The sequence below is a fragment of the Bombyx mandarina genome, chromosome 21 (assembly GCF_030267445.1).
Source record: "Bombyx mandarina strain Sakado chromosome 21, ASM3026744v2".
Lineage (NCBI taxonomy): Eukaryota > Metazoa > Arthropoda > Insecta > Lepidoptera > Bombycidae > Bombyx > Bombyx mandarina.
In genome coordinates this window covers 6,917,621-6,930,367 of record NC_143227.1, presented here as the reverse complement: position 1 = coordinate 6,930,367, position 12,747 = coordinate 6,917,621, and the positions used below count along the sequence as shown (strand labels likewise).

At 32.7% G+C, this 12,747-nt stretch overlaps 1 protein-coding gene across 4 annotated transcripts in view; it reads left to right on the top strand.

Moving 5' to 3' along the window:
- Su(Tpl) (Suppressor of Triplolethal) overlaps window positions 1-11,460 on the top strand; it is a 55,285-nt gene extending 43,825 nt beyond the window's left edge. For 3 of the 4 annotated variants that reach the window (XM_089736251.1, XM_028181910.2, XM_089736252.1), the window contains 3 exons: window positions 749-886; window positions 1,564-1,599; window positions 3,208-11,460. In XM_089736251.1, coding sequence (XP_089592377.1) covers window positions 749-886; window positions 1,564-1,599; window positions 3,208-3,261 — 228 coding nt within the window. In that variant the 3' untranslated portion in view covers window positions 3,262-11,460. The remainder of the gene's footprint in view (window positions 1-748; window positions 887-1,563; window positions 1,600-3,207) is intronic. The other variant, XM_028181912.2, reaches the window with a different exon arrangement.
- The last annotated feature ends 1,287 nt before the right edge of the window (window positions 11,461-12,747 follow it).

Genomic DNA, 12,747 nt, shown 5'->3' with positions numbered 1-12,747 from the left:
TATGCAGTTTCACAGATTCTAAACAGTTAATAAACCACCGTTATTACACCATTTAAACCTGAAGAAACGCTAAATAGACCAAATAAAACAAATCACACAACTTCACTCCTCGCGTTCCCGCCAAAAAGTCCCGACTTAACCTTCCGAGCGACACTCGACCAATCGACCAACCCAGGGGTGAGCAACCTTTTTAACCAATGGTCCCATTTAAATTTTTTTTTTTTTGGCGGGCCTTACATTATTAACTCTTATTAATAATTTACGAAACTATTTATAATAAATATTTAAATAAAAAAATATATAAAAAAGTAATGATTTAATATACAAATCTAATGCAAGATAAAAACAAACAAGAAAAGAATAGAAAAACGAATTGATGGAGAGAAAGTCGATAAAATAAATTCAATTGTAGAAATACTTGGCGGGCCGCATGTTGTTGCTCATCTTTGAACCAACCCAACAGTATTGCTGTACCTCTAAATTAATGCAATTCAAATTAGCGGTTTTTTTAACAACTTTATTGTATAGTTGACAGTGAAGTTCGAAAGGTTAATAATAAATATGTTAATTGCGAAATCCAAAAAGTAACTTATTGTATAGGATGTAGTGAAATCAGTGAAATTGGATGAAAATATCTTGTCTCCCTTCTTAAAGCTGCTGTTAGGAAACTCAAGGTAGAGGTTATGAGTGAATTTTTAAATTTAATCTGTCGAATTTTTGTGTTATCGGATGTTCATTTCTCGAACAGAGCATAGAGCAACGCATCGTCGAGGAATACAGACGCGTCAGCAACGACGCCGCCTACCAACACGAGCGGCGGAGGGTCAACTATCTAGACAAGAAACTAACTCATCTCAAACGTATGGTGCACCAGTACGATCAGCTAGTGAGTATTGTTGTTTGTTTAAATAATATTCAACTATCTACTGTCTAACAGAAATGTACGAAACGAAAAGAGTTAGGACGATTTTTTTAAAGGGGTTTTATGACCTGGTAACTAAGACCTTTAGGTCAAGTTATTTTAATTTTAATGAAATATTTTTTATACAAAGAATGATATTATGAAATGAAATGAAGTTGATTAATATGAAACATGGCATGAAATGAAATGAAATGAGATGATATGACGTGAAATATAATCTCAATAAAATGGTGGTCATTTACTGAGACTTTTTCAGTTGACTTCTTGGAGGATCCCGAGAAGTTACGATCAGCGGCTTTGTTTCATTTTCCCACATGTGCACTTTCACAGATACTAAACAATTAATAAACACCGTTATTACACATTTAAACTTGAAGAAACACTAAATAGACAAGATGAGACAAATCTCACAACTTCACTCCTCGCGTTCCTGCCAAAAAGTTCCAGCTAGGACGATGAACTTATTTAACGAATACCCTCCTTAAAAAAAAGTGAGCTTTTTTTTATAATTTACTACAGAAAAGACGTTATATTGTCGTTATAAAACACTTAATCGCCGAAATCGCGAGAAAGTATGCATTTATGTGATTCAGATTTTTGAATTCAGAATAAAACTGTAAATGTATGTCCTTTATTTCAAGTCTGTAACGCATTTAAAGGACTACGGAGAGATTCCAGTAAGTTAGAGTAAATGTTAGTAGTTAGTGTTTTGGTAGTTCGGGTTTAGAATCGTTGTTTTAGTTGTAGTGAAATACAAACTGTATAACAGATGTTTTTTTTTTCTGAATGCGTGAAACCATTATACAGGGTGAGTTTTTTGAAGTCGGTTCTGAGAGACGAATTTTAAACTACGAAGAAGAGAACAGTGAAAGGTCACCGGACCGACATTCATAAAACAAAGATATATATCTTTTAATCAATTTTTCTAGCAAAGCAATTGTAATCGTTTGATATGGGTGAATAGTAAATTCCCTTTGTTTTAGAAGTTTTGGCTTATAATTACCAGTAGTGAATTCAATAAATTTAAAACCCATATTAGTTGTGTTTGTTCATATTTTGCATTATCCATCATTTAGTCAACCTTTTGCTTGCACTTATTCGGTACCTTCAAAGTATGTCAGATGGAGCGCGAGTTTTAATAAATGTGTGTTTTAGACACTCTTAGTGAAAGGCACAATGGGGACAATTTTCACTAGTAAAAAATAAAAATAATAACGATGTATTTATATTGAATGAGAGAAGGCGCAATAGCCGAATCCATAAATGTGTGAAAATTAAAAAGAATTACAACACTGAAGTTTCGGCATTTATCTGACGTTAATTGTTTTGGGTAATTAAAAAAAAAACAAATTCGTTTAACCAAATGTTAGAGGTGTCATGTAACATTTGGTTTTAATATGTGACCTAATAGTAAATATCTCTTGTTGGGATAATACAGGATGCTATTTTTTTGAATTCTGTCTTGCTCTATAAATAATCTTTCTTTCTTGTATACCTATTTGAAACTATAGTTTTTAAAAGATACCAAAGATTGGCCATCAGATGTGTTTTTTCAATACAGGAATTACCCGGTATCATATACCTGGATTAGCTTATCTCCTAAATTGTGTAAAAAATTCAAGGTCATTTTTACTCGTTTATACAGACATCATTAAGATACTAGAATTTCAATTTCAAAGCTCCTAGGTTCAATTCAACACGGCTACGCCGAGAATTTAATCCTTTGCCATTAAAATAGCCATTAGCCACAGCTATATTCAATATATATGTATTCGTTCACTAATAATTGTAAAGATTAAATAAAAGCATTTAATTATAAAAATATAGGCAATATAATATTATAATTATAAAACAATGAATGAAACTTAGCCGGCTTATCAATCGTATGAGTATTTCGACAAAGTGAAGAAAAGTTTCTAACAAAATAATGGCAGCAGCTTTCGACTGGGTTTATTTATTAATACATATATGTACGTAAAAAATAATGTATGTGTGTTTCTCTGGTCATAATCTGTGTTCGCATGTGATTTATTCAATTAAGTTGAATTTTCATATAGTTGCTCATATACTGTATAAATATAGTTTCGGTTATAGTACCATAATAGCACCAAAGGGAGCACTCGAGTAATCTCATTTCATTTTTCATTAGTAATGGATGGTCACAGCGAAAGTTGATCAAGTTTAACTAGTTTTTTTTTTTTTTTATCTACCACTAGTAACCTCAAGGGGTTGTCACAGCATCGACGAACGTTTAAATTTAATGTGGTCGTTTTTTGTTTGAACAGCGCAACCTGAAGCAGGATCGCGTATCGACGGCGAGTACGACTCAGGCGTACTGACAATCGAGCAACGCCGCGCCCGCCGCCCGCAGCCTCTAGTGCGACGCGACCTCGCACTGCGCGACCTCACACTACGCGCCCCGCACTACGCGCCCTCGCACTACGCGCTGGACAATGTAACCGACCAAACGAAAGGTACAGCGGGATAACAAGCGATGCTACAAATAAATACATTTTATAAAAAATCCGTTTTAAATTCGACGTTACAATCCGCATTACAATATATATTATTATTTAATGACGCATTTAAGGCTTTTTAGTAATTTGTAATAAAGATCAATTCATCAATACAAAATTTGTTTATTACAGTCATTAGTACGAGTGTATTGTGTTTGTGACCATAGCTTGTTCTTCCCCTGGTCCCTTCGAATAATAATATTCTTCTTTTATACGAAGTGGCTCCCGTACAGTGACAGATGTTAAGCTTTTTTTAAATATATTATAGTACATATATAGATATATTAATATTATTATTATTATTATTATTCATGTGCGTTTGTGGTCTGCGACTCGACGGTTCTGACGAAGCCGCGCTGACTCTTCGGAATGCCTTTTCAAATGTCATTTTGTGTTCCAACGCTTTGTTTTTTTTTTTAATGTCACACTTTATATTTAATCTATGTTTCTAAACGTTCAGGCCGAATTGAGAAATTTCAGTGATAAAAGTAATGAATGCATAATGTTAGCGAATAGTTTTGAAATATGTATTTTATTAATATGAAAATCTTTTTTTTTTTTAACACTGCAGTTATGTAAGATTTCTGTAGATCTATTCACGTCGACTTTCTGTGTTGAGATTGTGAAACAACGCGTTGCGAATCTTTCTGCTGTTTTAGTTATTAGGCAGGTTTGACGAAAGCGGTGATTACATCTTTTATTTTTTAATTATCTCGCATTACAACTTCATACTGACGAAATTTGAACGCAGTGTCAATATTTACCATTAGACCTTTTGAATACACGATTTAACACAACCGGTATTATTATAAACTGATATTATTGTGAATTTATCTCACAATAATTCCAGTTCTTTACAAAGCAATTCGTTTTTACGGCGCCATTGTGAAAACTCGTGACACAATGGACGGTTAAAGGTTTCGGTTGCGATGTGTGTGTTGTAAAGACAATGGCGTGAGGCTTTAAAATATGTGAAGTTGCAGTTGCCTCGTTATTATCAGGGGTCTTAGTAAATTACGAAAAATCGAGATTATAGCGTTAATGAACTTGGCCCTGTATGATATTTATGTATTGATGAGACACGCGGCGACCTGCCAATTGGCCGCCTCTAGACGTCGATGTTAAGCTAACCGTAAGACATTTGACCGACGCTATTACGGACGACAAAATCACACTAATATACTTTACTATCTCCAACACGGGCGTTATTATTTTATTAAATATCACCGAATCCAGACCACGGTCCGCTGTGGCTTGCTAAATGTGTGAGAATCACTGTTATTAGTTATGCCGATTGAAGACATGAGTGGATAAAGGGGATACGATACAATTTGCTAATTTTGAGAAAATTGGCAATAAACTGTTACTAATACTTTTTCTTCGTACATAACTCCTTCATCACATGCAATTTCTGAAAATAACCTTTAAATCCGGAGTTTTAAAGTCTAATATGGTTTATAGGCACCTAACACCTTCATTCAATGTAAAAACCAAAAAATCTTTAAAATCGTACATAACCCTTTCATCCACTCATGTCTTGCAATTATTAATTACGTCAAGACGGGTACTCTTGAATGCCAACTACACAGAGACTCAAAACGATCCAACAAACATCGGCCATTTGTTTTTTTTATTTGAAGATTTGTAATTATGTCACCTCGTTCGGTTTCATACTTGAAGGTTTAGCATCAATGTGCTTCTTGTTTGAACAAAAGCAACAGGCGTATTGGTGTTTAGTTGAATATAAAGACCGATGTTTCGTTGTGAACATTTTTGATTAGCGATTACCCGCGTTTCGATAAAATGCAAAAAATATACGATTTTCCTGTAAATATTTCAAAACAACCTATCCCAAGGTGTCGAATGATAACGGTTACCCTAACATCCGATGTCCGAGCACGTACTGATTTAAACACAAACATACGCTGTTACATATTACATAATATATATTTGAGAAGTACGAGTATATGACATTCTCGCGATATTATAGACCTATAATTTGTTTCGTTCATGTTTAGGTACTTTAACAAAATTGTTTATTGAAAAAAAATAACAAAATACAAAAATAGGTTCAGTTCAAGTCAGATTCAAGTTTCACTATCGGTTGTTGTCGCAGTATTATGCCTATATTTAGTATGCGATAACGATGCTATTGAAGTGAATTACTACAAAAGCCGCTATTGAAATTCGAATTGCCCCCCCTCAAAGCTAAACCCTCCCCTCTAATTTTTGTTTGTCATTGACATTAGGGTGCGTGAAATCGATTATCGAAATGTCACTGGCAATGACAAACAGTAAACCAACTCTACAGATCAATGTTCTACATTTCTTATCGGAACGTTTAGATAAGTGCGGTTGTTTCATTTCTTATCGTGTAAATAATTTTATAATTATTATAAATTTATTCATATATATAAATATATATATGAATATTCAATTGTCGAATATTTAATAGTCCAATCGTATATGTTCGTCCACATTTTTTATTCCATTTGAAAATTATTGCCGTCTATTGTTATCATTGTCCAAAAGTATTGCTGAATTATTTTTACTATTTCTCTTTAGGCAAGGTCAAGGTTTTCTTACAATTGAACAGTTACACCAGTAACGATTCGAATAAGTCAATTTTTACGTCTGTTGGCCTTGTGGAAAACAATTATCAAAACCTTTTGTATAATGTTTAGCCCGATATCGTCCTTTCGCTTTTGTAAATCCATCCATATGTTTAATGTTGGACGTTCATTTTATTTCAAATTCGTCTTGCCCAGATTGCATGTTGTACATACTTTATATATATTTAGAGAAGGGGAATATATCAAAAATGTTCTTGTTAAACTTTGTTATTGGTAGTGAAATATTTTCAAGTTGATTTCTGATAATAATCGGTTAGCGCTTGCGTTTGAATGTGTCGTGTTTTTATTCTGTCGGATCCACGATACCGCCTTGAGTTTTGACCTACATTTGTGCAGAAATAAATTTCTCGGTTTATATGGCGGTTTGTGGCGAGTTATTTCGATTCCCCTATTGGAACACGACTTCTTCACGGTCGCCAGACGCGATTTATTCTCATTGCATCCCTTGATCCTCTAGTACACTTCCGTGCAATTGAATTGGCATCGAATTTCGGGTAAATATATTCCCGAAACTAAACTCTGTTTCGATCAAAATGATTAAGAAGCATAAAACAACCAATGATCTAGAACCCAAGTGTAAGATACCTAACGCTTAAAATCTCTGCCGATGTCTGTCATAAAACAAAATTAACTGTAATTAGTTCTTGCTTAATTCAAACGTATTTTACGATAAAAACACGACATATTAGTTGCCTCCTCTTTCATTTTCTGCTTGACAATCATGAGTTAATGCAGGGTGGAATACAATGGTAGTCATCAATGCCTGAAATAATCTCAGAAATGTTTACACTAAAACTCCTTTCTTTGACAAAACAAGTACAACTTCATTCAATGATTAAAAATTTTCGCCTTAATCAATTCAATGGCGAAATTTTTAATTTTTATCGCAGTTTTGCGTTTTATATTCAAATTACCATCCATTAATCTTAAATACCATGTTTCCTGTAGAAATTTAATTCTCATCATTGACGTCATCAATAGGCTTCGTCATACAAAATGTATTTTTTTGATTTTACATCGGTTCGATGGCGGACAGAAGCAAGCCACATGTCCAAAAACTATGGTCGTGAGTTGTACTTTTTTCAACAAATAATAACATAGTTTGGGTATTAATTACTTACCAGGGAATCCCCGTTTTGCTGTCTCACTAAATAAATTATATGTATTATACATTTTTTGAATCGTTTCGCACGCCACTTACTTGTTGATTTGTACTTCCCCATTTTATCCATCCTGTATGTATAATTTCATAATTACTTGATTATTATTTTTTTTTTAATTTTAGTAACAGCCGGCCAGTTCTGAACATCCATTAGAAATAAGCAAAGATTCTGGTCCTTTTGGTCAAACCCTCCATAATACAATAAAAAAAAAACTTAGTGTTTTCTAGTATACGCTTGAGCCATTTAACTGTATTACACTGCGTTACATAATAAAATTCTCATAAAATGAACATCACTTTGGCTCGAGCGTACGGAATATAACCGTCTCATATTATTTGTCCTGAGATTGACGTCCATATTTGAAAATTATTTTTAGCATTAAGTGATTCTGATTATTATTATTATTATTACTCCTTTTTTAATCATCGAAAGAAAAATAATGCAAAAATCTTTGCGATAGTCCATTTTTTATTCCTTTATGCAAAATTCGTTGTCAACAGCATTAGCGTCTCGTGAAATCTTAATATATCATTAATTTGTAAATTCTCGTTTGTTGTTAAATGCGTATAAACTTGTAGGTGTAATTGAATACGATGTTTGTATAGGTTTTTGCTAAGGCTTGTTGAACAATGTTACTTCGGTTGATTTTTTGTCAATTAATATGTCAAAGTTTGACGTTTCTCATTAATTTTTTAAATTTCCAAACGAAAAAAAAAAAACTTTGTCAATTGTTTTAATAAGATAAATTCGTTTGTAAAACTCGATCGTGCAAACCTTAAGAGGAAAACGTTTTGTTCTAGGAGAAATCACGAATATTTAACCTAGAAATATTGTTTTTTTTGTTTTTTTTTGTAAAGTTTGAAATCAAAATTGTTCCTCTTAACTTTGTTCTTGTTGGAGTGATATAAACGTTTATTCGTGATCATTAGAGAATTCACTAGTAATATCGCGTTGTTCGGTCAATTCACAAGTGCCCTTTTGTTGCTCACTTTTTTTTTGTTTTTTTGTTTAATTGATCGCTTTTTACTCATTATAATGCTCAATATTATGGTCCTGATATTAGATGATTAAATGTTTCACTTTGAGTTTTAATTTATTTCTCTTAATTATAATGAAATTAATGAAATCTTCATTTAATACGAAAACGACCGTGGGCGGTACAAATCTATTGTTGAATGTATAGTTTTTCATTCGGACTCTGCTATATTGAATACTCATTAACGAAAACAATCAACAAGACTAATTTAAATTATTAGAGGCTAAAACGTTTTGTAAAAAAAATTGAAAAAGAACTGTCTAGAGTTTTATCGATATCGATACCAGACGACATGGACCGCGGCCGCGTTTCGTTTTTGTAAACTATACGTGAACTAAAAAGAAGATTATCACGATAATTTAATTTCCCCACACCGCACTTTTTTTGTCTATAAACGATTTCAACAATTACAATTTAAACTTTGTTACCACTAGTTTAGGCAATCGTTTTTTTCTTTTTCTTTTTAATAACTCAATACGTAATTGCTTATTTTACGTATTATCATGTTTTAACTAAACGAATAAAAAAAAGAGCTTTCTCTCGATATCTTCGATTTCTTGCGTTGAATTTTATTGGGGGGTTGTTGATTATATTAAACAAATTAAATTTATTGAAATGGAAATTGTGAGAAATGCATTCCATTCGTCGAAATCCTTGATTGTGAGCACTGTTCATCGATGCACCCAATAGTATGTGGATAGTGTATATAATAAAGATAAATAAATATATTTTTACACACAGAAAAACCGTAGCTGATATCAAACTATCACTACGTTTGAGCCTTAGCATGGTACGGTAATTATAATGTATCGTATCATGTCAGTAACAAAGTGGAATATTAGAGTATTTACAAATTTCAGACCGTTTATTATAATAAAATAAGGTATATAGATAAAATCCCTTTCTAACATTTTGCGCGTTTAATATACTGTCACAAAGGGAGTAATGCTATGACAAAACATGTTACTCGATTGTTGTTTAAAATAAGTTGGTTAGAAAGTTGGACAGAAAATATATCGTATTTTGTCATATTTATACAAAGAAAAAAAAATCTATATCTCAATGAATATATTATATATCATAGTCCATTGTACAGAATAGTCCGTATTTAGTAGTAATGACATCATCTTTTTTTTTATTATTATATCATAGTGATATATTAAGTACTAATTTCCGAAATACATATTATTTTTGCGGCACGACAAATACGCCACTGCGATAGTTTTTACGTTGTTACGTTTGATGGATTTTAGTCGTTATCGAATCAATATAATTTTTATTGTGCTTCGTTTTTTTTTTGGTTGTGTTTAAACCCATCTACGAACTGTAGCATTGAATTTGGCCTATTTTTATTTGCAGCACTATAGGTATATTTAATAGTGGCGTTTGTCGAGCGGCGTATTTGTCGTGTGCAAACATTATATTATTACTTAACATAGCTGATATTATAGCAGCTAAGGCGGGCGGTACGTACATGATCATCTTTACGTTATAATAATTATTTAGATTAAGATCTTTGAGTTTGCGTATTCTGATCAAATGTTGTTGTAAATTTGCTGTACATTAAAATATAGAGGAGGGCCGTCGCCGCGGTCGGAACTCGACACGCCGTCAAGACTGTCGAATGTCGATTCGCCGAACAATATGAATTATAAATCCTATATTACGTCTATGTAAATAAAGTACGAATTAGATACGTATAAGTATAAAGACGTAGTTTTGTTTTTCTTATTTAAATATAAATGTATATGAGGGAGAGAAAGAAAATTTATAAAAAATGAATATATGTTTATATATATATGTTAGGTCGTTACGGGCCGAACGCGGCGGCGACCCGTGCGCTCGGCGCGCGATTGGAACAATGCTGCGATATTCCTTGTGCCCCTCGAAATATCAGTGCATTATTATAAGAGTCAAAATGTATAGAAGATGCGGTAGTGTTATTGTGTATAGATGCGTTTATGATAGCTCGAGTCGGGCGGACGAGACCGAAACTTGCCAGCCGGTTCGAGCGAACGACGACTAGCTATGAATCCTGACATCGGCTCACGTTAATTAGCTTTTAATATTCATCAAAATATAAATACACAAAAAAAAATATTTCGACCAAGTACTGGTTGTTTTTAAATTATTAAAATGTAAAAAAAAATTAGAATATATACAAAGTATAGGTACAATTTATGAATTATACTTTTCTTTTCGGCATTTCATGTATCAGTGGAAAGGGACCTAAAATTTTTGCTACTATAAAAGCACTCGTGTAGGTTAAGCGAATAGTCTCGCTGTACGTTTGCAATTTTATAAGCATACATATATATACATATTAGAAAGCAATTTTACAGTGTTGAAATGTTTCTGAATTGTATATTACATTTGTGATTTCCTTTGCTCATGCCCTCTTCCATTGCTTTTTGTTTGTCATCTATCTAAGTGTATAGTATGATTTTGTTAAGGCAGGGTAATGCAGAAAGTGAAGAGGTACTTTTTAATTTGATTGATTTGTTTGAATGTTTTGCGTTAATTTTATCCATTCAATGGATTCTGTATTGTTATGAAAGAAGCCAGCGTTTGTTGTTTTTTTTTTCTTTAATTAAGTCATCTTAAATTTTGATTTTGATTGAGGCAGCAGATTAGTTTATTTAACTCTCAAGTTACCACAAAAACAATAGTCAGATTTTAGGCTCTCTTTGGCGTTGCCCTTAATATTTCTAGGCAATGTATAGTGCATACGCAAGACGTCTGCTCCGTGATTATGTGAAAGTGTAAATCTAAGGTAGTCAGTATTAGAACATGCAATAAACATGAGCTGAAGAGAGGTTGTGAAGTATCATTATAAAAGGTACCTATTCAAAATCTGGATAAACAGACTAACTCGCAGGACAAAACTGATAGTGTTGCTGCAATATGCATTTACGCCATCTTCACGTTAAATTGAATTAAAAATGGGATCAGTGCCAAACTTTCTTTCTTGTTTAGCTCAAAATGATGCAATTGTTAGCATGCTTGATGAACAGCTAAGTAATTGTTTAGTTAGTCTGCCATTTTGTGAATATTTTGTTTTGATAGTAATATGTAAATCTTTTATAATATATTTGTTTACATAAAATAAATGACAACATTATAAATAAATGAAATTGTATTTTCCATTTAAACTGATGAAAAAAAAATAAAAAAGAATAATATGCAATGATATCAGATGTTTTATTTTGACACATTATTTTACTCTTTAAGCTAAGATTTGAGATAAATATATTGCCCATAATTCATTGTATATTAATATATAAGTATTATACCAGATCTGTTGACAATAGCTGTCGGAACTTTCTTTAGCAGCTATGTCAATCATGGGTGTAGCCAGGAGGACAGTAAGTGGAACAAAGCCTACTCATAACTCATTGTAGATTAATCAATAATTTTGAAGCTATACATTCTTTTGTTTTCAATTTAATATACTTCATTGTTTTCAATTTTCTGGAAACCACGAAAAAGTGTGGTGTTAAACACCTGATAAAAAGGAAACTTTCAAACACTATTAAAGTAAAAAAGGTAGTAGTTCACATAATACTGACACTGGTTGAGGCAACCCAATATAGTGGTAGGACCTCTTGTGAGTCCGCGCGGGTAGGTACCACCACTCTACTTTTTTTTCTCCGTGAAGCAGTAATGCGTTTCGGTTTGAAGGGCGAGGCAGCCGTTGTAACTATACTTGAGGCCTTAGAACTTATGTCTCAAGGTGGGTGGCGCATTTACGTTGTAGATGTCTATGGGCTCCAGTAACCACTTAACACCAGGTGGGCTGTGAGCTCGTCCACTCATTTAAACAATAAAAAAATGTCATTACAAATGCTGCAACAACTTTCTGTTTTAAAATACTGAAGGATGTTGTACTTTTTTTTTTTTAAGAGATTTTATGACCTGGTAACTGAGACCTTTAAGTCAGGTCTTATTTTAATTTATATTAATATTTTTATGAAAAATGATATTATGGAGTGTAATGAAAGGAAGATGATTAATTTGAAACATTAATCAACTGGGATGAAATTAAATGAAATGAAATGGGATGAAATGTAATATCAGTAAAATGGTGGTCATTTACTGAAACTTTTTCGGTGGACTATTTGGAGGATCCCGAGAAGTTACGCCAAGCGGCTTTGTTTCATTTTCCCACATTTGTGCACTTTCACAGATATTAAACAGTTAATAAACCACCATTATTACACATTTAAACCCGAAGAAACATTAAATAGACAAAATAAAACAAATCACACAACTTCACTCCTCGCGTTCCCGCCAAAAAGTCCGGATGTTGTACTTTACAGAGGATCATTAAATACCTCCACGAAAAAATAAGCCATGCAGTAACATAAAAAAATTGTAAGTGTAAAAAATAAGTAAGCTGTGTCTCAATGGGTTTAAAAGAACAACTCAATTGATTCCGTTTGAAAATTCGCTCTGAAGCTAGTTCAACTTAAGAAAT